This window comes from Vombatus ursinus, unplaced genomic scaffold (assembly GCF_900497805.2).
Source record: "Vombatus ursinus unplaced genomic scaffold, bare-nosed wombat genome assembly UNPS02014813.1, whole genome shotgun sequence".
In the NCBI taxonomy this organism is placed as follows: domain Eukaryota; kingdom Metazoa; phylum Chordata; class Mammalia; order Diprotodontia; family Vombatidae; genus Vombatus; species Vombatus ursinus.
This window is the reverse complement of record NW_020954591.1, coordinates 4,178,671-4,205,424: the sequence shown is the minus strand read 5'-3', so window position 1 is coordinate 4,205,424 and position 26,754 is coordinate 4,178,671. Positions and strand designations below refer to the sequence as shown.

General features: G+C 33.2%; 1 protein-coding gene across 5 annotated transcripts in view; it reads left to right on the top strand.

Moving 5' to 3' along the window:
• NBEA (neurobeachin) overlaps positions 1-26,754 on the top strand; it is a 769,899-nt gene that overhangs the window by 359,738 nt on the left and 383,407 nt on the right. For all 5 annotated transcript variants that reach the window (XM_027877685.1, XM_027877686.1, XM_027877684.1 and 2 more), the window contains one exon: positions 22,228-22,289. In XM_027877685.1, coding sequence (XP_027733486.1) covers positions 22,228-22,289 — 62 coding nt within the window. The remainder of the gene's footprint in view (positions 1-22,227; positions 22,290-26,754) is intronic.

Here is a 26,754-nt window from a genome sequence, read left to right as displayed (position 1 = left end):
AGAGTCAAGAAGACCTGAGGTTTAATCCTGCCTCAGACAGTTACTAGCTGTATAACCTTGAATAAGTCACTTCACCTCTGCTAGCCTTAGTTTCCTCATTTGTAAAATGGATGATCAAAGAAACCTGCTTTACAGATTTCTTTTAAGGATCAAATTAGGTCATATATATATAAAGCACTTTGCGAATCTTAAAGTGATATTTAAATATTATCATTTCTGCTGTGAGGCAAATATTAAATAGTTATTTTAGTTATTAATGTTAGCTGTTATCTAGTTTATTATATTTAAGAATACTGCCTGGATGCAGCAAGTGCCCTCGATGGTGGTTCTGGCAACCTTGAGTCATGGGACTGGTATTGGTTCTATTATTTATATACCTGTGTAACCTCAAGAAAATCACTTTACCTGTATAGATCTCAGTTTTCTTAACTTTAAAATGAGGGGGGTTACTAGATAAACTTATTTAAGGTCTCTTATTTAACTTTGTATCTGTGATTCTTTGATCCCTTTTAGTGTCCACTTCTCACTAAAGCTCTTGCTCTAAAAGAGCAACTTTAATTCCTTCTAGCAACTCATGATGTTTGTGTCAGCTACTGTGACTTTTTCAAGTCATTGACAATGCATTAATGTACTAGTTGAGATTTTGCTGTAGTAAACTTATGAGGTATTTCTTAGTCTCTTGTTGCTTTTGATTACCACTGCTTTATCACTCTATGAAACATTTTTGGTTATACTGCTATTGTGTTGTTATTCATCCTAAAATAATGATGAACACTGCTTCATTGCTGGTTGACAGCCTGAATTCCAAAATATCATTATTTACAGTATTGTCCTGAGAGAAAATGGTCTTTCAATTGTTTTGTGTAAAATTTGAGGTTTATGTACAAGATTCAGTTTGTTGTTTAATATTATGGATGAGAAGGGGGATAGGAAGTTGACATTATATTTAGTTAAATCTCTGAAAAGTCCTAGAGATTTGGGAAATTTGGAAAATTTTTATTTTTTGTTTTAGATCTGTGATTTCACTTCTGTACGAAACTCCCTTTTTACCTATACAAATCTGTAACTCTTCTATAATTTATGCATGGTTTCAGAAATGTGCTTAGGGTGCTGAGAGATTAAATTATTTGCTCTTGGTAACATAACCAATAGGTTTCAAGTCTTCCTTTCTGTGAGAGACTAGATCTCTATTCACTATGCCATGTTGCCTTCCTGTGTGACCAGTAGATTTTCAGTTAAAATCATCTATGGCAAATGTTTCATTAAGCAGCTTTTCTAGTTCCTAAGGCACCTAGACTAACGCATTGATATTTAAGCTTGTGATCCTATTAATTCACTCTGACCTTTAGCGTATTGGCTTTATCTCTGTGGACTTTAATTTCCTCATCTGTAAAATGAGGGAATTGGACTAGATAACTTGGAACATCCACTCTAGCACTCATTCTTTGATCCTACAATAAGATCTAGTTGATGTTCGGTGCTACCATATAAAGAATTGTTATCTTTTTTTTTTAAAACACCTACCCAAGATTTCTGGTCGCTCAGTTGTGGCTAGAGATATCAAGTGAAACATTCCTATGGGGGAAAAAAAACCTATCTAACACCTTCAGAGTTGGTCTTTAGATACTAATCATTAAGTAACCAAGTATTTACTGATTACCTATTAGTTTTTTAATTCTGTTAGGGATATCTTTTACATTTCTGTGAAGAACATAGAAATATAGGATATTATCCTTCTCCTTAAGTTACTTATAGTATAGTTTGGAGAGAAGACTACCATACCTGAAATAATATATTAAACAAAAAAAAGCACATTAAACCAAAAAGACAATAAATAATAATTTACTAGATCACTTAGTGTCTATATTGTACAATTTGGTTGAATGAAAGGAAGATTAGATTACTTTGTAGAGGAAATGGGACTTGAGCTGAGCCTTGAAGGATGAGAGAGGGAAGGAAAATCAAGGTGAAGGGAATGTGAACAAAAGCATGGAAACAGAAGTAAATATAGAGGACCTTGAGTGCCTGGCTAAAGAGTTTGAAATGTCCTAGGCAATAGGCTGTTATTGAAATTGGTTGATTAAAATAAGTGTCATTATTAGATTATTGCATGAGAAAGATAAAACTGATTTGATAGGGAGAAAATAGACTCAAGAAAACTTATTAGGCTATTGTAATAGTTTGAGAAAGTCACATTAGGCATCTTGGGTAAGATAATAGTAAGAAAAATAGACCTGAAGGATCAGAGAGATCTATAATCTATGATTATAGAGTTATAGGTCTAGATCTGGGAAGAACCTCAGAGGCCCTTTGGGCCTACCCTCTTTTTATTATTATTATTTTTTACATAAGAAAAATGAGGCCCAGAGAGGTTACGTGAAAATAGGTACTAAGTGTGAGAAGAGCCATTGTTCTTTCCATTTACCATGCTGCATATTACATGCTTGCACGCAGCCCTAATTCTCCTTAAATTTTAGCCCTGTATCTCCAACTGCTTGCTGGACATTTCTGTTTGAATATCTCGCTTTTCTCAAAAATCAACATGTCTAAAAACTCATCATTCCTTTCCCGCTTTGCTTCTGTATTTTATTAATGGTAACATTTTAGTTATTCCTGCTTAAGATCTATATCATATTTTATTTGAAAACTTATCTTTTTAAAAATGTGATTTTTTTTTTCTGGGACTCAGTTCTTTTTTCTAAGTCCTAGGTTTTATCTTAATTCCTTTTTCTAAAACTTATTAAGCAGGGTGAGGATCTATTTGATTTGCTCTCTTCCCTGCTGCTGCTGCAGAGAAACTACAGGTAAAGTTTATTTAGAGGCAACAAAAGGAAAGAAAATACTATTGATGTGAGGCTTTTTGTCCTTAGATTCCGTTCTTTCATCTAAATATGTTTTGCAGATTTCTCTTTTCCTCAGGGTAGAGCAAATGCCATATTTGTATTGCAACATTCCTCTGACCTTTGCAAATTACTCATTGAGAATCCTGAAGATAGGACTTAGGGGGAAGTAGGGAGGGAGGGGGGGGAGAGAGAGAGAGAGAGAACTTTTCTGAATGAATAGAAATCAACACTAAATACGATGTTTTTTAGAGAGAACAAGATGGTATAGGTTTTTATGAATAAAAGAGAAAAAGCAAAGAAGAATATAATAATGGACCTATGAGATACAAGGGAAATAGAATGATAGAATGAGAACAAGGAAAATTCTCATGGAGTCCAGAAAGGATTATTAGCACTAAAAGTTTGAGAACTACCAACTAAATGATTAAAAGTTATGTTTTATATCTTGATCTGCATCTACTTAAGTGGTTATCCCCTACCTCTGCCAAAAGTATAATAAATATTGAACAGCCATTTTTAGCTGGTTTTTTTTTTGTTTGTTTGTTTGTTTGTTGTAATGGAAAGAGCCTTGGAATTGCAATCAAAAGATCTGTGTTTGAATTCTGACTCCGCTACTTACTGGCTATAAGACCAGGGCACATTATTCCCATTCCATCTTGTTTTCTTCAGCAGATTGCTACTGTGTCATTCCCACTTTCTCACTAATTGTCAATCTCTCCCTGTCTGCTGGCTTATTTCCTATTACCTACAAATATACCCATGTCTCCCTGATCCTATAGAAACCCTCCCTTCATCCGTCCATCTCCACTGTCTTCCTAAATCTTTCATCCTTTTGGTAGTTAAACTTCTTGAGAAGGCCATCCATAATCAGTTCCTTGACTTCCTTTCTTCTTATTTTTTCTTAACTCTTTTCAATCTCTCTTCTGGGCTCATCATTTAACTGAAACTTCTCTCTCCAAAATTACCTGTGATCTCTTAATTGTTGAAATTATGACCATTTTGATGACCCTTCTGCAGTTTTTGACAGTGTTGATCACCTTTTTCTCCTTGATACTCTCTCCTCTCTAAATTTTTGTAAGACTGCTCTCTCTTGGTTCTCCTGCTACTGTCTGTCTCTCAGTTTTTGCTGGATCATCATGCAATCAATTATTGTCACTATGTATACGATTTTCAGTTCAAAGCTCCCAACCCCCCAGAAAATTATTAATATATTTGAATAGCTCCAAAAAGCTAAGTGATGATCCAGTGCTTACATTTTTAAAGACAAGTAAAAATCCCTTTTTATGCCTTTACAGTCCCACTTTGTCTAAGGGTCTGTGAATAAAGTTTCAAAATGTGGACTTCCGTGTTAAAACAATCCTAGAAATGGAGAGGGAAGAAGGAAAAATTTTGTATTTGTAATTGGAGCACCATAGGTGAAGATCATTGAAAAAATATAGGTGGAAGGAAGTATGGAGAGAGTAGGGATGTCATGAACTCTACTCTTATCTCAACCTTAAAATGGTACTGGATTATAAGTATTCAACAAACATTTATTAAAGTCAACATGACATACCTATTATCTACAAAGGATTGTGTTAGGCACTTATATTATGAAGAAAAACAGTGAAATAGTCTAGCCCTCAAGGAGCTTATGCTCTGCTGGCATGAGAGAGCTTAGTACATCTATGCATAAAAATAATTAATAAGTATTACAAAATAATTTTGAGAGTGAGAGTGCTAATAAATAGAGGTAGAGCAGGAACAGGAAAAACCCCTGTAGGAAGTGGTACCCGAGCATTGCTAGAAGCTAGTGATTTTATGAGGTACCATGAAGTAAATTTCAGAGATGAAAGACAATCTGTTACAGAGGGGGACAATGAATCCTTGTGCACAGGAGACAACTAACAAGTCAGTTTGATTGAACTGACAAAAGGCATGCATTGGTGACCAATGAGATGAGATTGGGAAGATCTTTGAGAGAATGTGTTGGGCCTTAAGTACCAGGTTAAGAGGCTTGAATTTTAGCCTGGAGGCAATGAATAGAAACTGTCAGAGAGATACTTTAATTGGGGCTGATATGCTTAGATCTTTGTTACAGGAATATTACTTTGATAGCTGTACAGATTATTGATTGGGGAGAGGGGAAAATAGAGAAACTAGTTCATAAGCTTTATCTAGGAAAGTGATGATTAGTATCTGAATTAGGGTATAGAGTTCTGTATGACAGACAGAATGGGGGTGGAGCCAACATGGCTCACAAAAGATACAAAACCTTGCCCAAGCACCAAACTACTTGCAAAATAGAATGGACCAAATATAAGCCAGTGACTCCATGAGATAAGAGATATTAAAACATTACATATTTAATTAATTAAAATATTTAAAAATTAAATTTAGAAGACTGAAAAAAATAGAAGAAAGTATATGGTCTTTCATTGCAAAAATAAAATGATCTGAAAAACAGACCACAGAGAAAAAAAAAATCAGCTTCATTAGACTACCTGAACATCATGTCCAAAACAAAAGCTTAGATTTCATATCACAAAAACAGACTGCCCAGATCTCTTAGAACCAGAGGATAAAGTGGAAACAGAATTCACCAGTCACCTCCTAAAAGAAACCCTAAAATGAAAACTCCCCAAACATCGTAGCTAAAATCCATGTTGTCTAGGACAAAGAAAAAAAAAAATACTTCAAGCAGCTAGAAACAAAGAATTCAAGTACCAAGGAGCCACAGTTGGGTTCACACATGATATTTCAAGTCACCATTATAAAGGAGCAGAGAGTTTTGAATGCAATATTCCAGAAGGCATACAGTATAGGAATTCTGCCAAGAATTACTAACCCACCAAAATTAAGTATAATCCTACAGGGGAAAAAAAATGAATCTTCATTGAAATAGAGAACTTCTAAGCATTCCTGATATAAAGGCCAGAGCTGTATAGAAACTTTGAATTTCAAATATAGGAGTTAAGAGAAATATTAAAAAGACAAACATCAACGAACAATTATAAAGATTAAATAAACTGCTTAAGTTCTAATGTGGGGATATGATACACGTTTCCCCTCTCAACCCTATTGTCATTAGAGGTCATAGAAAGAGTCTAATTAAATAGAATTCCGTTCTGTTACATCTTGATGTTGTTAAGAAAAAGAATTAAAAAAGAAGGGGAAAAGAATACTTGAGGGTGAGGGGTATGAAAGAAAGATTAGGAAAATTATCTCAATCTGAGTTTCAAGTAGACATTTACCAAAACAAGGAGGATGGAGTGAAGAGGAGAGCAGCTTACAATTGAACCCTATTGTCATCTGTACTGATCAAAGAAAGGAAGAACACACATATTCATAAACACACATTTCTCTCACAGGGAAATAAGAGGGATAGAGGGAAAGAGGGAATTAGAGGGAAGGTAGGTTCAGGGAATGATGTGTTCTAAGCAAAACAAACTCTTACAACTGTCCAAAAATATTTATAGCTCTTTGAGGTATCAAAGAATGGGAATCTGAGGGTGTGCCCGTTACATGGAGAATGGCTAAACAAATTGTAGTATATAAATGTAATGAAATATTATTGTGTTGTTAGAAATAATGAAGGGCATGGTTTCAGAGAAACTTGGGAACACTTACATGAACTGATACAGAATGAAGTGAACAGAACTAGAACAATTTATACGAAGACAACATTATGGTAAAGACAAAGAATTTTGAAAGAATTAGGAACTCTGATCAGTGTAATGAGTAGCTACCATTTCACAAGATTAATAACACACCCACCATTTGATAGAAAGGTAAACAACTCAGCTTGAATCATTACATACACATGTATGCATATGCATGTCTATATATGTGTACATATATGTATACACATGTGTAAATATGTATAAATGTGTGTGATATCAATATTGAAATTTGTTTTTCTAAACACTGTGTTTACAATAAGATTTTTAAAATTTCATTTTTATTTGGCAGGGGAGTTAGGGGTGGAAGATAAAGAAGGTAGAATTTTGCTAATTGAAAAAAATGTATAATTTTTTTTTAATGAAAAATGGTAGAAAAGATATTGTGAAGGTTGAATCAATTAAGACTTGGCAGCTGACTGGGTACGGGGATTTTGCTAGAAGGACACTTAGGGATCACTCTGAAGTTGTATATCTGGCAGACTAAAAGGATAGTTGTACCTTAATAGAAAAAAGGGAAGTTTAGAGGAAGCATAGGTTTTGAGGAAAATGCATAGAGTTCTATTTGTGAAATGTTGAAGTTGAGTGGCTTATGATATACCCAGGTGGAAAAGTCCATTAGTTTTTTTGCAAAAGGTAACTAGAGATCAGGAGTAAGATGAGGGCTGGATGCAGTGATATACTGAAACTAGCTTGAACTTTTGCTGATTTTAAAAGTTTCAGAGTGGACATTTACACTTTAGAAATTGGAAAATGCTACAAATCAGAGCTTGATTTATTGTTTCATTTATTGTCTAAACTTAAGAAAGTGTTGGAGAAAATAATGCAGATTAAATTTAAAAGTGTGCTCTGTGCATTTTTTTTTGAGAGCTGTTTGTTAAACCTTTACCAATAAACAACTGTCTAGATGTATTAATTTGAGAGTTATTTGCATAGTTATGTCAACTAAAACCTTGGAAGCTGATGGGATCATTAAGTGGAAGGATATAGTTATAGAAGGGAAGAGGGCCCACAACATATGTTTGGGGAGTACAAATACTTAATGAGTGGTTGAAGAATTATGATCCAGAGAAGGAATAGCAAAACATGTAGGAGATGACCCAAGAGAGAACAATGCCACAGATGCTAAGGAAGAAAATAACTTTAAGTACAGTAAAGTAAGCTGAGAATTAAACTATGGTTGTGGGGAGGGTTTGAGGGTTGAGGTTATCTAAGAGCAACAGAGACCAGATTTTAAAATTTTTTGAAAAGAAGATCAAGGACAAGACCCAGTAATTTGAGTCTTGACCTGAAGGGTAGGGAGAAGTGGGGAGAGCTAAGCAATACAAACTGCAGTTATCCAGCACTGTTCTTGTTCTCTCTCTCTCTCTCTCTCCCTCTCTCTCTCTTTCTTTCTCTCTCCCTCCCTCCCCCTCTCTCTCCCTCCCTCCCCCTCTCCCTCCCTCCCCCTGTCCCTCTCCCTCCCTCCTCCTCTCCCTCCATCCCTCCCTCCCTTGTTTTCCCTCCCTCCTCATCCAAAATAATAAGAAATAAAAGTACTTAGTAGAAAGAAAAAGAAATCTGATAATCATAACCATGAATGTAAATAGGATGAACTTTCCATAAAACTGAAGAGTGGCAAAATAAATAATGTAAGGAAGAAAAATTCCTGCCCTTAAATAGTTTGTATTCTACTATACTGAATTCTATGCTAACGAAATTGTAAACTTTTAAACTATAAACATTAAAAAATTGATGAATGTTTATTAAAATATCAAATACTGAAATTAACAAAGTAGGACCTCAGACAAATTGAGCTAGTCATAATAAATTCCCCAAGGGACAGGGAAGGGAGACACAGTGATCAATTTGAGTTTTCTGATGAATTCTGTGAAACCTTTAGCAAATAATTAATTCTTATGCTACTAAAACTGGTCCAGAAATAGAGAAAGAAGGCTCTTTATCAAACTCCTTTTATAAGACATAAGTAAGCTCTAAAGTGAAAACTGAAGGAGAAAAATTGCAATGTTAAATCAATCCCACTAATGAATATTAATGAAAACTTATTGAAAAAGATAATTGCAAACAAAATATTCATTTTATTTTTGTTTTGCTAAGACTAGTTTTGATCTATCAGGAATCGAAGGATGATTCAACTATAGAAAAACTAAATTTAATTAAAGTATAATACAAAATAAAAATCAAGATTATATCAGTAGTTCTAAAAGTCCTTACAGAAAATGCAGTAACAACGATATAAACAAAATCATAACAATAACATGAACTCTTCTCAATATGATTTTTTTTTAATCTAAAACGAAGAGCTATTGTGGTTTGTAAAAAAAACACTGGACACTTTCCCAACAAAACCATAGGTAAAACAAACATATTATTCTGGGCTGGGCCTGACTCAGTCCAATTCTCTGGTATTTTTGCTTTGATATTGGACCTAAGGGTCAGCTAGGTGGTGCAGTAGATGGAGTACTGGGCAGAGAGTCAGGAAGACTCATCTTCATTAGTTCAATTCTGGCCTTAGACACTTACTAGTTATGTGACTCTGGGCAAGTCACTTAATCCTGTTTGCTTCAGTTCCTCATCTTTAATATGAGCTGGAGAAGATAATGTCAAACTATTCCAGTGTCTTTGCCAAAAAAATCCCCAGTGGATTCACAGAGATGCAGATATGACTGAAATGCCTCAACAACAATTACAACTTATCGATAGTTGGCTAGAGGCACACAAAGGTTGTGACGTAACAGGGTAAATTAGCTAGTATGTAAGAGTTAGGACTTCAGTCCAAGGTTTTATAACATGTAGATTTAACCTACCATCTTGTATCTTATATTCAATTAGACAAGCATCTATTAAGCACCTCTCATGTTAAATACTGAGGTTACAAAGATGAAAACAAAAGTCCTTGTCCTCAAAGAGCTTGCATTCTACAGGCCTATGCCACAAAAATTCCAAATGGATAAGTGATACAAAAAGACATATTAAAATCTAGAACAGAATGATTTTTAATAATATTGGATAGGAGAAAATTTATAATTCACAAAAGATAAAATATACAATTCTGTTCATATGAAATTATAAATGTTCCTTTGTAGAAGCACAAATCAAGCTAGTGTGGAAATCAGAAGGAAATAAATAGATTGGGACAAATTTTTGAGTTGAATGTCATTATAATAGTCTGGCATCCCAAATAGATAAAGAAACAATAAATTCATAAGATGTAAGGAAGAGATCTTCCCTAGTAGGTACATTTTCAAAAGATTGAAACAAACTTTTTAAAAGGAAAAATACAGACTATTGATAACATAAGGAAATGTTCAAAATTACTAATAACCAGAATAATACAAATTAAATAACTGTGAATTATCAGACTCTCCAGTCATGCTAGCAAAAATGCTAAAATGATATAAAATTCATCTTTGGATGGGCTGTGTGAAGACAGCTATATTAATTCACTCATGATAGAGCTATGAATTGGTTACACTGTTCCGAAAAACAATTTGTAATTATGCAAGACATGTTACTTATTTGTGGCTTTTTAGAGATTCATTTGTGAGACTATATCCTAAAGAGATTATTGGCAGCAAGGAAAGATCTCTATAGACAAAAATGTTCCTAGTAGCATCATTTGTATTAAAAATAAAGCTAGAAACAATATACAGTTAGTTATGGGGAAATGGTTCAACAAATTTTGGCATATAAATAAATTGGAATGTTACTACATTGTAATGAATAACATTCATTCATTGTCAATGAATGACATTTTCATAGGAAAAATTCAGAGCCTAAGAAACCTGATACAAAATAATATATAGTAAAGAAAGGACTTAAGATTTCCATGCTTGAGGCTATATATAAAATTACTTTTTGGAATCTTAAGATGGATCTTGATTGGCCCTACATCACAGGGGAAAATAACTTATAAGTTATACTTCCTTTCAGTTATTATTAATATAATAAGAGGAAAAAAAGTGAATCCAACAGACATTTCCTAGAGATTATAAATGATAGCACTCAGTGATTTTTTTTCCACGTTGTTTCTCTGTCTGCATATTTTGAAAGTTAAATTCATGAATAATATTGTAAACAGAGTACTGCCAATAATTTTTGACCCTCTGATAACAGATTCAGTATATTGCGTTTAGCCCTATGTAGAGTAGATAGGAATTATTACGGGAAATAATTGGGGCAAACCAATAGATAATTGTGATCATTGTACAATTGTATTTAGTAATCCAAAAGGAGAAAATGTAGATGGGAAGAGAGAGTCTCACCCCCACTATATCCCATGAAATTGACCTGGTGGTAATTGAAATAGAAAATAAAATGGTGATTAATGCACTAGGTTTCCTTAACCAAATTGTTAAACTAAACTAGGGATACCAAGACCAAAAAAAAAAAAAAAATCCCTGTCCTCAGAAAGCTTACATTCTTACTGACCTATACTATAATAAATTTCAAATGGATAGAGGGAATCTTACTGGATGAGGTGAAGTGTAAAGATTAGTTGACATCCAGCCAAGAGTTTTGAAGGAACACAAGGGTAAAATTTTTAAATAGCCAACAGGTATAACCTGTAAATATAAATAACTATTGAAGACTGGTGTGTTTCCATTATGATCCTTGTTCAAATGAAGGGCAGAGAGAACCCTGGGGAACACAACAGAATTTTTCATTAAATATTTGCAAGGTGCTAGAATCCAGTTATGAATAGAATCATTTATATTCTTAAGCAAACATGAACTGTGTGGAAAGGTAATATGATTTCTGTAAAGGGAAAAACGTAGAATCATAGATCTAGAGCTGGAAGGGTCCTCAACATCTATCTAGTGACTCTAGTCCAACACTCATTTTACAGGCAAGGCAACTGAGGCACAGAGAGATAAAGTGACTTCCCCAGGTCACTAAATAGATAAATAGGTATTCAAACACATGTCCTCTCACTCCAAATCCAGTGACCTTTCACCTGAGTCACTCTGCTTCTCATGTACTTTTTATAAATATATTGCTATGCAGTATTTGAAAGAGTAAATATATATTTGGGAAGCTAGATGGTGCAGTGGATAGAGCACTGGGCTTGGAGTCATGAATATTCATCTTCCCAAGTTTAAATCTGACCTCAGACACTTACTAGCTATGTGACCCTGGCCAAATCACTTAACCTTGTTTACTTCCATTCCTTATTTATAAAATGAGCTGGAAAAGGAAATGGCAAACCATTCCAGTATGTTTGCCACAAAAACCCCAAATGGGGTCATGAAGATTCACATGCAACTGAAAAATGACAAATAAACATTTGGATAAAGGAGTTAATTATTAGATGTAATTTGCTTATATTTTTATTAAGAAAATAGAGTTATAATTAATTGGAGAGAGTTTTGTTATAGATTGGGAACTCAAACAGAAATGGATTGCATGGGTTCTTTTATGTATGAAAATGTTTTAATAGTGCTGTTCTTTAGTGCAGTGCTATGGTCTTACAACATAAGTCTTCAATCAATATCTAGCATTTATTAAGTGCTTATTCTTTGCCAAACACTGTGTTAAACTCTCAGGATATAAATCAAAAAGTAAAATCAGCCCCTGTGCTCAAAGAGCTTACATTCTAATGGGGCAGACAGCATATATGTAACATATACAGTAGTAAGAGGAAACTTTACAAAGACAAAAGTGAAAATAAGCCCTTGCTCTCATGGATTATGGTTACATACAAAACATACACAAAGTAAACTACAAGGTAAGCTTGGGAGGGGGAATCTTGGGAAAGGCTTGGGGGAATCTATTTGATCGGTATCTAAGATGTTGTTCAGGTTTACAAAAAGTAAGGATGTGCAGGTGGAGCATTCCAGGCCTGAGGGCAGTCTGAGCAAAGCCACAGAGACAAGAGATGTGAAGAATGGCAAGAATGCCAGGGTGGCTAGACTATAGCATAGATGGAGGAGGGCCATATGCAAATAGTGCTGGAAATGTAGAATGGGGCTGGATGATGGATTGGATAGGGGATAAATTTGAGACAAAGAGGTCGGTTAGTCTATTGTAATAGTGAAAAGAACCTCCTCATGGAGAGAAGGGGACAGATGTGACATATTGTGGAGATAAAAACAGTAGTAGGATTTGACAACTAAATGGATATATGAGGGTGGTGAGGGAAAATGTAGCCACCAGAATGCTTCAGGAAAACATAATATAACTTAGAGTCTTAGAATTGCCGTCAGGCTCAGAGTGGTGAAGTGAGTTACCAGGAGATTCCCAGCTTTTGAATGATCAAGGCATGATTTGAATCCTCTTCTGGATTCCAAATCCAGCTTTTTTCTCTCCATTATGTCTCACTATTTTTATCATAATTATTGGAAACCAAATATAAAGTATCTTATTATATAAAACTCTGTACACAAACAAAAATTTCACAGGATAAAATTCATGGAGGGATTTCAGTCTGAAGCACTGGGGCCAGTACCTACTTTGATAAGATTCACTGAAGTATAAAATTATATTACATGTATACCTGGAATTTTTGTCATTACACTGCAAGAAAGATGTAACAGAAATACATAGGAAATACAAAGAAAAATAATTAGACTAATCGAAGCAACAGTGCCCGTTAAGTAGTGACAAAAATAATTGATTCCTGTTCAGAAAGCTATTTTTATGAAATTTTGAACAGTAGACATAAGGTCAATACTAACTTGAGCTTGAAGTTCAAGGAATTCCATGGTGCTTGATTTTGATTGAACAATAAATATATGGAATTAAGGGACCCAAAATCCATTATAAAGATCTGAAGTCACAAAATCCCAAGTTTTGTGGTATCTTAATTTTGGGGTTGACATCAAGAATGATCATCATTCATATATTCTTCTTTAACATTACTTGCCACCACTGTCAAGTAAAGAATACTTATCTGGCTTCACTAGTTCCATGAATTTCAGTAACAATTAGTAAACCTATTTCCAATATGTGAGAAGTCTACTCCTCTAAAGAATTTTTTCCCAAATCTTATCATTCTTATTATCTTCATTAGCCTTGTTTTTATATTGTCATACCCACGTGAACACACAAAGACATAATTTAATCTTTTGCACCTATCTTGATTTTTTTCAAAAATACAAATGTTTCTGTTTAAAAAGCAGTGCCTCTGCTATTCAAAGACATTGCTGGCAATGAGTTTTCTTTTCTATAATTGTGCATTAAAATCTCAAGTCTGAAAAGCTTCCGTGTCATTGTACACATTATACTGAATATAACATTCTGCATAGATGTGCTTTTTGAATTGTAGAAGGTGTATAAAATCTGTGAGCACTATTATTTTTTTAAATAAAAAAAGGTATCTTAAAAATCTCTGTGAAATATATTACCCACTTTCTTACCTTCTAAAGTATAGTAAACATCATTACTTTGTTGACAATAGTTTATCATGATGAATGTAAATTATCAGGGCTTGTTGGTAGGCAGGGTTAAAGTGTTTCTATACAAAATGGATCTAGATAGCTATTATATTTTGGTTCTTATGGTAAATGATAATGGAAACAATATTTTAATAGTTGTTTATGATTTTTCTTTGCTGTGAGCATACTGGCCTATAGCTATCTTCCTTTGTGGTAAATAATAATTATAACTTTTGTTCTAGTTTCCTGTGTCTTCCCTTGTCACTTCTCTCTTGCTGTACTTAGAGCACCTCATTCTTTACTTTTTATAATTTTTTTTAAATAAAAGATTTAATTAATATCAGCCACTGACCATGGGAAAAAATGTCAGGGATTAAAAATGTACACTTTAGTCTTCTTTAAGAACATGAGGGTCCTAAAACATTGGGTAGGTTTCATGATAATATTTTTATTATTGACATTATAGTTCCAGTTAGTGCTCTCTGAGGGATTTTTTTTTTAGGCATGATACCACTTGTGAGAAATAATAATACCAAGAAGTTAGGTTTCCACAGAGTGTTGCAGTGTCAGGTGGTGTGAGCACTACCAACCAATCAGCTTTTAGAAGAGGACGCCGGTCTAACTGCAAACTTCCTGATGGAGGGGGCCCAGGCTGAAACTGGCCCAAACTGGTCAGGGTCCAGGGACAGTCACCAACCTTTTGCTAGCATGCATGCTTAATTAGCCTCATAAATATTATCTAACACACCCCAAGGAGGGAAATTTGCTCATTTGCGTAACATGGGATGCATGACGAGGGAGGGAGAACATATCAAGGAGGAACATGGGATGGGTGGTTCAAGAAGATTGTAACCTGGAAGAGTTTGGACCTATCTGAGCTCTGAAGGGAGGGGCTGCACCGGACTAACAGTATAAAGCTTACTCTCACTTCTCTCTCTCTCTTTGGGGAACGTGCCTGCTTCTTTCAAGAGACGTGATAAAGGTTCTTCTTTCACTGTAGACCATAGTTTCATTATTGGGCTCAGAACTGAGCCTTGCACTAGTTAGGGAGGGGGCTTGGTGGGCTCATCATTTATAACACACTTCATTCTGATAGGATGTTGTGTTTGTACAAAGAATATAGGAAAATGTAATTTTAGGAACTATTCTAGTAATCAGTTCCCAATGCACAATTGATTTAACAGAACTTCCACAGTGGAAGAAATAACCATTTTATTCAGTAATTTGCATCTATATTCTTTAAGAAGGTAACATTTTCAAGTTGTGTCGATATAATACCAAGCAACCAGTTTGGTCAATTCAAAGGGGGAAAAAAACAAAACCAAACCTCAATCAAAATAGCTGTTTGTTTTTTTGTAGATCCAGTTCCAGATAATTTTGATAGAATTCAAACCTATTTTAAAAGTCTTAAGTATTTATCTCTTACTGCTTTAGGGGAAATACCACTCTAATCCTTCTCATAAATGAAGGGATTTTTAGCTTCTCTGGGCCATAGAGAACCCCCATTGAAGTAAAAAGTACAATATCAAATGTTCTTGTTTGTTTTGGAGTGAAAAATAACATTATATTCTTTATAAATCTATTTTAGTATTTGAAAAACAGCATTCATTTCTAAATCTTTTTGAAGCCTAGTCTACTTTTAACATACTTTGATAGTTAAAACATTTTTTTCTTTCACATGGTGCTTTTACATAGAACCTCTTTGGTTATTACCATTTGCCATAGACTGTTAGGGATTTGAGACAGTGGACTAAGAATAAAGCAAAGAGGCAAGTCTTACTTTCTCTAATGTTTTGAATACTTTTTCACTTAGAATTTGTAACCTAACATTTAAAAAATTAACATTTCTGTTTTTTTTTAAGTAAAGGAAATTCACTATGATTTCAGTTCCTTTCTATTAATAATACAATTGACTCCAGTTTCAGTGAGGTTATGTGTTAAAGTAAAATCAGTGAAAGAAAATGCAACCAAACCTTTATAAGGTCCAGATGAAATTGGAACAGCATACAGTAAAACTCCTTAACATATTCTGTTGATGATAATAGCAATAAATTAAGAGTTTGGACAATAATTATTTCATGAGTTATTTTTAAATGTGTTTTTACCTGTCTTATTTGGTCAGAAGTAGAAATTCATACTAATTGAATAGTTTAACTTGCATTTTAAATTTTGAACTTATTTGCCTGCATATGCCATAGGCATAACCAAAATAGTAAAGTTGAAATGAATCTTTTTCAATCCTAAATCAAGTAATATTAATAGGATAAGAAAATAATTATATTTCAAAGAAAATGAAGTTTTTAAGTGGTAAAAAAAAAGCGTAGCAGTGATTTTCAAAGTAATTATAAGCTCTGCAAAACCTATCAGATAAAGTAAGCTGTCTAATCTTTTTATAAATAAAAATAGATTCTAAATATATTTTATTGCTATTTAACAACTGGGTATATTAGCAATGAAGGAGAAACTATTTTCTCTATTCTACCTTTTAAAGTTTGTGAAATAATCCATTGTGATCACTGTATAGAAGGAAAAATATGAAAAAGAAAGAAAAAACCAGTGATTTTGCTTGTTTCCAGAAATGCAAAAGCCATTTAAAACCCTGTTTCTTTTTTTTTTTAATTCTTGATATGTTTTCTTTTTATAATATAAATTGTAAATGGATTCTGAAGTCAACCCATTATGTTCAATTAACACAATTACTGAATCATCCAAAGCAGATTTAATATTCAATGACAGTCAGTCAAAAAGCATTTATTCAATTTTGGGGATGTAGTTGAATCTTATTGTGCATGGAGAGGAATAAAGTATAAGAAGAGTGAAAAGGTAAGAAAGGGCCAGATGATGAGGCGCTTTAAATGCCAAACAGAGGACTTTGTATTTTATCCCAAAGGTAATGGGGAGCTTGAGTCAAAAGTGAGAAGAGACATAGAACTACATCTTTAGGAAAAATCACTTTGCAGCTGAATGGAAGCTCAGTTGGAGTAGAGAGAGAGGTGAGACAGGGAGCCCAATTAGGAAGCTGTTGTAATAATTGAGTAGAATAGAGAATGAAGGCCTGAACTAGGGTAGTGTGAGAAGGGGATGTACACAAAAGATGTGTACATGTGGTACCTATATTCGTCCTTCGAGGGCAGAAACTATATTTTCTTTTGTCTCAGAGCCTGTCATGGCACAAATTCCTAACAAGTGGGATTTGCATTTGTGACCAAACCTGTGGTTCCACTATTGTAGGGAACTGCTGATGTAGAAACTCCCCCTACCAATACAGATAGGCAGATATGCTATTTATTATCTTGGAGATGTGCCTGCGACATTAAGAGTTTGAGTGACTTTTTCCAGGATCACACTGCCTTCTAGTAAGTGCCAGAAGTGGAATTTGTACCCAGATTGTCATGACTATTCACAACATCATGTTAAGTAGTTGTTGAACTGAATCATCTTCATTAACATCCTCGTAGTTTATCCCAGAAGCATAGATTACCTTTTCATGTCCTTTTGCCAGGTATCTTTTGAGAATTGGTCCCTTTTATATATTAATGTTGATTTCTTACGCATCTTGTATATCACACCTTATCAGAGATTTTTCTCCCATTCAATAGTTTTTCTTACTCTTGTTCTGTTGATTTCCTTCATGTATAATTTTGTAAAATCTAAATTAACCGTTTTACCTCTAAATGATAACTTCTATCCCTTGTATGAATAATTCTCCCCACAGTCCTAGTTGTGAAAGATACTTCCTTCCATTCTCTTTTAACTTTTTTTATTTTTAATGCTGCAATGCAGTACTAAGGTCAAGTATCCCTTTGAACCATTTTGTTGTATAACACCTTAAGTTCAGTTTATCAAATATTAGGCTCCTGTGTTTGACCCTCTCTCTGTCTTGTTTACTTAATTTGTTCCATTGACCACTTTTTTTTTTCTCCAATACCAAATAGTTTTCAAGCCTACTGCTTTAAGATAAAGTTTTGAGGTCCAGTAATACTAGAGCTATTTCATTCCTACTATTTTTTTTTTGTTATTTCTCCTTGAGGTTCTTGACTTTTTTTGTCTTTCAGATGAATTTTGTTATTTTTTTATCTTTCTATACTATTCCTTTTTGAGAGTTTTGATATGGTACTAAATATAAGTTAATTTCATAGTGTCATCATTTTTACCATAGCCCAAACATGGTCAGTGAAAATCTTTCCAATTATTTGTCTTTATTTCTGTAAAGAGTAGTTTTCAATCATATTTATCTAAGTCCTGAGTTTTTATTGATAGAGTAATTATAATTATATTTTAAGCATTTTGTAATTGTTTGAATGAGATCTCTCTCATCGTCCTCCCCCAGTTTCTTTCTTATCCTAGGTTTTGTCGGTGATATAAAGGAAGACTGATGATTTTAGTTTTTTTTTTAGGTCCTGCTACTTTACTAAGATTATGGTTATTTTTCAGTATCACTAGAAGTTTTTAAATAAACCATCATATCTACAATTAGTGACAACTTTGACACTTCAGCTTTGTCTATTTCCCTAATTTCCTCTGGTTGTCTTATTATTATAGCTAGTATTTCTAGGACTATATTACATAATACAAGTAATAATAGACATCATTGCTTTGCCTCTCATGTTTTTGTAAAGACATCTGGTGTTTTGTTTTACTTTTTGACAAATAATGCCATTGTATATTATGTTAAGGAAAGGCTCTCTAATTACTTAATACTTTTTAGATTTTTAATCATAAATTATTGCTCCATTTAGCCTTAGAAAAGGTTTTTTCAGCATTTATTGATATATTATTTTTATTATTTTTCTTTTTAATATGATCTCTTATTTCTTTCAAAGTGTTCAGCTATCCCAACTTTCCAGTTATAAATCCAGCCAGCTCATGGTGAATATATTTTTTGCCATAGTTCAGGTTAGAACTGATGAATGTTGAAGCAGTGGTGGTCCATTTCTGAAGAGAAAGAAGGAGGCAGAGGGAAGAAATGTTGTAGAGAAAGGAATTACAAAAGTTGGCAACTGGTTGGATATGTGGATTAACTAAGACATTAAGAATTACATTAAGATTGTAAAGTTAGGTGCCTTAAAGGATTTTAGTGCCTTTAATAGAAAAAGACAAGATTGCAAGTGGGTAGAATTTGAAGGGAAGGGTAATAAGTTCTATTTTAGACGTGTTGAACTTGAACCTGGCTTAAGAGAGAAATTGCCCTAGACACTTATACATATTTTATCTGATAAATGGAGTAGGTAACCTCTGCCTTATCTGTCTAAGCTTCTAACTTCACATACTTTACAAGCTGTTCCTTGTCTGTCAGATCTTTCTTGTATTAAGTAGCTCTAATAAGGCTATCCCTCTAACATTGGGATGTGAAGCTTGTCTTCTTAGCCACATGTTCTTTACATAGTTTCTAATTTTTTTCAACATCTCCTTGGAAACCTGCAAGAAATTTAACTACTTTGATGTGTGTTCACACCCTGTGCATATGTTTCTGTTCTGTTTTGGAAGATTAGGTCTTAACTATCTCTGACCCTTCCCATTGTAACTTGTGACCACTCTACAGATAGTGATGAATCAGCTAATTCTTCCAACCACTGTGTGTCATAATACACTCAAGCCAAGATCCCAACAAAGCTTATTTTCTTAGCACTCTCTCATACAATTAATCAACCTTGTGCGGTTAACTTTTTTTGGGGGGGGTGGAGAAGTTTTTAAAATATTCTCTGTTTTTAGAATGGATATTTCTGGCTAAACTACTTTTCTGTCAATCAACTATTTAGGGGAAGGGTAAAATCAGGAATCAGTTTTGTGAAGGTGTGGAGAAACCACTTCAAAATTTGCAAGGCACTTTCCTCACAAGTGACAATTACCATGGAGGCAAAATAAAGCGAACAATTGAGCTACTATTTGACTATGTCAGGCTAAAATAAGATTAACTTTGATTAAATCTGGATGTTATTGGATAGAAGTGTTAGAGGTTGATGTTAGAGGTGTTAGAGGTGTTTAGAGGTAAAAAAGATTTTATTTGGTTTTTACTCTCCATTACCTGAATGTCTCAGGTTTTCACTTCCCTTTTTAGCACCACAAACCCAAAGCAGATGGTTTTTTGGGAGGGTGACTTATTAAATAAATTCCATTTAAAACTAATTTGGCAGGAAGAATTAATGTGTGAGGTTATTTGAGTTGAAATCACAATCTATCTATAATAACTTTTGCCAATATTATTTATTCTGTTTTTTGCTTCAGTTCCTTTTAAAACAGCATTCCTTTGAAAAGTCACTTGCTTTTTTTTTTTTTGTAATAGAGTTAAGCTATTGGAGAGAAAGGTGTGTGTGTGCGTGTGTGTGTGTGTGTGTGTGGCAAACTACTTTAACAAGTTCTGTCACAAAAATTGGATTGTAAATTATTATTACAAATTACATATTTCCTTACTTTTGAGTAAATAAACATTTATTTTCCACCTTGCTGCTTACCTGTACTTTATTACTGCCTCCAGAATCTCATCTTCCCTCCAGATCACATCAGCTCTGAACCTCACACTTCCTTAGTACCTCATTTGCCTTGATCCCCTCTCTCCCACTGATTGGAGAGGGTGGAGAGCAGATATCTGAGATTCCTCCCACATGCTCTATTTAAGAAAGATGCCCATTACAGGCACCTCAGCATTTCCCACCTGGCATCATCCCCCACTCTCCCTGCAGTGGGTACCCTCACTCCTCTTCTCCACCCTTTTAAGCTTTTTTTTTAATGTATGTAGTCTTCCCCCAATTAAATTGTAAGCTCCTTGAGAGCTGAGACTGTCTTTTGCCTTTCTTTTTTTACCCAGCACTTAGCACAGTCCTAAAACATAGTAGATGCTTAATAAATGTTTAAGCAAGTATTTGTTTTTATCAGAATATGCAGTAATTCTTTTGCCAGTCGAATACACTCTAATGGTCATGTAAATTGTAATAATGTGGATGTATAGTTCAATCTTTCATTTAGTCTTCCTGTATTATGTTCAAATAGTTAGGTTACCTGTAGTTGATAAAGTGTGCCGTTTTAATCTTTTGGATCTCCTAATGTAGGAGGATGAGAATTGCTGATCAATTATAGCAATTGTCTCCCTTAAATGAGCTTTACACATCTGCTACTTATTTCATTAGTTAACTCTCTGCTGAAAGATCTGATAAGATAGAATACTAGAGGTTTTTTATAGCTTGTTCTGTCTCCATATACAATAAGGATAGGGATGTTAGCAAAGTGGGCACAAAAGTGTATTTATCTTCTACTTAAAATAAATATACATGGTTTTCTATGGAAGGCATTTGACTCTAACCTCTATTTGTTGAAAACTACTTAACCACAAATCTTTGGGATCTGACTTTATATTTAGTGCATGACATTTTTTTCTGTTAGCTCTTTTTTTGATGGCTTGATTTTCCTTCTACTGTAGGATCTGTTTTGTTTTTTAAAATTTTAAATGACCAGTTTATCAAAACTAATCAGTATCACTTTAAATATGGAAGCTATCAAATAATAATTTTAATTCTTTTCAAAATAGGGAAAATCATTGTTAGCCTCTTCTAAGAGTCCTGATTTTAATAAGCTCTTTTAAATATATTCCAACCTATTGACATTTCCAAATTTGCAAATTACAATGAATTTTTTAAAATGTGTATATAAAACTTGGTGTAATGGTTACCTTTAAATTTGAAAAGTAAATTCATTATGAGTAAATTGTGTTCAATTCTTCTATGAGGAAAGAATAAAGAAGCTACTGCTTGCTGGTATAATATTAAATTATATTGCTTTTTCCTTCAGAACTTGTATTAGATGATAGAAGAATAAGGGATTGAATAAAACATTACTTAAATATTTTTAAAAAGCTTTCATCTGAAATTTGTAATCTTTATAAGCTTTAATGATATCATACTATGGAAATTATGTTTTTGTAAGGTCTTTTAAAAAAAAAAAGACTTTGATACTTATTTTGAAACTAAGTGGTAAGAAATCTTTGGTCCAGAAAATAGAGCTGTGGTAAATTTTGGCTAAAATTACATTAGTTTTGTGTGTGTGTGTAGTTAGTATACTTTAATAGCATCATGAGGAATGTTCAAATGTTGGAAATATCTTCAAAAATAGTCCATCTTGAGATATGTAAATGACTTTTCCCCTCTCCCTCATTATACTATTGAATTTTTCAAATTGAAAGCTTTGAAACATTAGGCAATTACTCATTGAATTCCTTATTTTTAAGTAATGATATAAATTGAGTTTTATGTTTTCTATGTGTCAAGATTTTCTTTCTGGAAAATTTAACTTTACTTAAAAATTACAACTTTGGACAATCTAATCATGGTGTTTCCTTTCAATATTTGCTTGTTGCAGGCCTTGTATGTATGAAATCCAGCACATCTGTGGTTGAGCTTGTTATGTTGCTTTGTTCCCAGGTAAGCTTTTTGCTTTAATAATTATATGATACTTCATAAATTCTTTCATGTCTGTTCATGGGGATAGCTTGTTTATTTTTTTCCGTCGTTTGTTAGAAATGTAGTGTTTACTCTGAGGATGTGTGTATGTGTGCGTATCTATACAAAGAGAGGGAGAGAGAGAGAGGAGAGAGACATGGGGATTTGCATGTATTCTATCACTGAAAAAGTATCTCCCTAGAATATATAATGTATGCATAGCTATATTAATATAATGTATATATTCACATGTATATAATTTTATCTGTATTTGTGATAGAATCTTTCATATGCAAATACTTTTGTGAAATACTTCTACTTTTATATATAATTTAAAAAGATATATTTCCCCAGAATTTTATATTGATTTTTTATATCCCTGATTTAGTCACATGGAGAGTTTAGTGGTGATGGAAACCTTGACCTTTACTATAAATGTCTTAAATTAGTGAAAAGTGTAAGAAATATTATTATTTCTTTTTTAAATATTAAATAGTTTATTAAATATTATTTAATAATTATCAAATTAAATTATTACATTAATATTTAAAAACCAAAAATGTCTAAGAGTGTCCATTAATGAATAGTCTGATAAATAAAACTTTAATCCTATTTATATATAAAATAGTTTACACTATAGGCTTTTAGTATGATTTCAGTTAAAAGCAAAACAGTGAAAGCTTTGTTTCTTTAAGAGCATTGTCACTATTTCTCATATTTGTTAATAATCATAATTAAAATAGAATTTGAATCATTAGATATTATCAGTAATGTTTGTCATCTCACTTTTTTACAGTTGACAATTACCTTATCAGGATTTTTTTGTTTTCTGGGGTAGAATGGCTTATTATAGGTTTCAACCATAGCTAAAGTTAGGCCTTTATTGCTATCTTATTTTGCAAATTCTTCAATGACATAATGTCATGTAGACATTAAAATTTCAGATAATAATTTGAATAATGAAAATATGTATGTTTGAAATAGATTGCATCACTACTAAGAATGATTAAATTATCCAAATTTTATGCTGTGAAAAGCAATATACATCTAAATTGTTCTTGGTAAACTCCTCTAACTGTATAGCTACTCCCAAATGAATAAAAATATGAATTTAATTAATCTTTTTAAACTTACCTATTAAGTTCCATTCCTTAGATTTCATTTCTTCAAGCCTGTATCCATAAGGAAATGATTAGGTCCAGTTTTCATGTGTGTGGTGTTTTTTTGTTGTTGTTTTTTTTTCTGTTAGCCAGAACGAATATTCAGGAAAAGCTAAAGAAAAATGCATCACAGGCAGGAATCCTCAATAGGGTTCAAACTTCAAACCGTCTCCTTCAGGGTACTTGAAAAATTTGTTACCTAATGGTTAAGTCCTAGGTTCAAGAGAAATTCCAGGAGACCATTTATAGACCTTAAGTTTCATGGTGTGCTACATCTTTTAAACAGCTTTTGAAGATGATCAGAAAAGGAATTGCAGTGCCTTCTTCCTTAGCTTTAGCCTTGGGTTTCCCTGCAGTTCAGAAGAATATGGAGGAATGTAGCATTAGGGTCTAGTGTTTTTGATGGCCTCATCATCTAATCATAGGTTTAACATTACTCATTTGCTGGCTCCATGAATTCCTGCCATTAAGGGCCCTAGAGATGAAACTTTGCCTCAGATATTGATTGAAAGGAAGAGTGAGAAATTTAAGCTCTCTTTGTAGTGTACTTTCTTTAGAGGTTTCAGTGAAACAGGATAGCAAATGAATCTGCTAATTTTGCTATTCTGGTGAATATTATAGTTTCCTATGTGTATATACATATATACACACACAGACACATATATACATATATATGTGTCTGTGTGTGTGTAAATATATCTTCATGTGTCTATGCTTGTTTAGTTCAGTGTTACTCATTTAAGGGGGAAATACATGTTCACTGAAGATAATTATTTAGTCATTCCAAATGCTTTTTTTTTCTTCAAAATTACAATGTAGTACTATTTCTATATAATAAAGCTATTTCTAAATGAATAATCATTCTATATTTTAATGCTAAATAAGTGTTAAATTTTAGAAGACACTCTTAGAATTATCAGGTAATAAACTGATTGTTCTAAAGATATTTAAAACATTTTATTTAAGGATAGAAAAAGTCTGAATAATTCCAGGAATGCCCCCAGATTTCTTTCAGTTGTTTCAGATGTGCCAGTTGTTGCTGGTTTTCACAATTGTTTAATTCTAAAACCAATTACCAGTTTTTGTCCACAGCATTGCCACCATGGCTATACTAGGCCTTTGGCAGAGAAGAAGGAACTTCTTTAATACAGAGATTCTTTAGCAAAGCAGTTTCTATGACAGTATAGCATGATTCTTCTCTCTTCTAGAGCGGAATGTATCATTTCTGCAATATATCCGTTCCCTCTAGGGCTAACCCATTTCATGCTTTTCTGCCAAGCCAGAATGTCTACCACATCACTACTAATGCATCTTTAAAGCTGGACTTTTCAGAGTTGCATTAATATTTCACTTTCCTAGTCTGCTTCTTTAAAAAGATACTATCAGGCACATATTATGATAGTATTAATATTAAGAAAAACACTCAGAAAGCAACCATCTTGAAGAGCTTATACCATTTCATAGCTAGTGATATATTTTCTATAATATAATTTAATCCTTAGTTAAAATAGCTCTTCAAAGTGAATTATGTTTTCTAGTTTATTTAAGTTTGAAATGTGTTTCTTTTAATAGAAAAAATAGATGACACCATGGAGACCTTCAAGAAGTAAAATCTCATTTTCATAGACTGAGTAACTACAGACATTAAAAAAGGGAAGAGAAATGCATCTTTTGTTTTCCTTTAATTTGCTATAGCAGATTAGATGCTATTATGCTTCTTGTGTTGGAAATTCCATGTTAACAACTACAGATTAGCAAGGATGTCAGATTTTTTTTCTTTATCTGAGCTCCTGAATAAACTTACTGTTGCCAACAGCTCCTCCAAAGTATGGTCTAAATTTACATGAAATATCACATTACAGATGTCTGAAGGTACATGTCATGGATAATTCAGTTCATATGGACAGCCTTTTAAACTCTGAAGGCTATGCAATCAAGTCAGTTTCCCCAAAGGAATTTTAGGTCTCTGTGGAAAATATAATAAGCTTAAAAAAGGCTCCTGTAGGCAGAGTATGTCATTTGGATGAGGATGGGAGATGGGAAGGGGAGGAGGGCTATGTTTTAATTCTAAACTTGAAACATTATGTTTGGTCTTATGGAGAAACCTTTGGCATTATCTCCATTTTGTAGATAAGAAAACTGAAGCTAAGAGCAGTTAAGTGACTTAGCCTCTGTGCAGACAAGTCGCTTAATCACTCTGAGTCATCATTTCTTCTTTTGTTAAATGGGAATAATAATTCCTGTAGTATGTACCTGACAGGGTTGTTGGGATCAAATGAGTTGTCAATACAATGCTTTTTAAATCTATAAGTGCTATTTAAATGGTAACACATTGTCATGATTATTAGTCTTATTGTTACAAATATATATTTTGCTTAAGGAACTGGATTGAAAATATAAAAAATTTACATTTTTTTCTATTTAGTTCCTTTTTTCCTTCTCATTGTGTACTATGTGGTGATCCGTTTTTTCCCCCTCACAAGTTAGAATTGCGGTAACTAGCACAGTGGGGGAGGGAGGAGTAGGGGGAGATTGGATTGCCTCTCATCTTAGAAGTAATATGTTTTGAAGTAGAATAATTAAGATGTATAGTTGACAAGGTCAGTGTGTGATTAGTTAGTCTTTGTTTCGTATAGGGCTCTTTAATGTGTCACATTTTTGATGCTGTTTTTAATGGAAATTTTTAAAAATATGTGTAATTTGGGGGAGGGGGCTAAAATTTGCTTTACTTTCTTCTTAGGGCATTTCCTTCTTTCATATGTAGCAGATTTGGGTTTCATGTAAACTTTTTTAAAAGTACTGTAATAGTTTCTAATTATTTCCAGATTTTTTTTTTAAGAAAGCTCTACTTTAGAGGTACTCTTAGAGAAATTGAGTGATGTTATCCCATAGGATTCTTTAAGTTTTCATAAGTAAAGCTTTAGCAGATGTCACTTACATTTTTTCTGTGCCATATATGTCAACAAGAAAGGTTTTATGATAGGGTAAATGTTATGTAGAAAATAACATGTGTCAGTACTTACATTTTTTAGCCTCTTGAAAACACTGAATATGCAAATAAACATAAATTTCATTAAAACCTAAAAGCAACATAAACTAATGTAGCAATCATCTTGAAGTACAGTAATTTTTAAAAACTGTGCATATAGGTTACTAAGCAATTATTTTGTGGTTTTCTTTTACTTTATTCTTTCCACAAATAATCTCTATCCTTAAATGAAAAGGACTTTTATAATTCAGCCATCAATTTGATCAGGGCCATAACCCTAGTTTTTTTAAAAAGTATT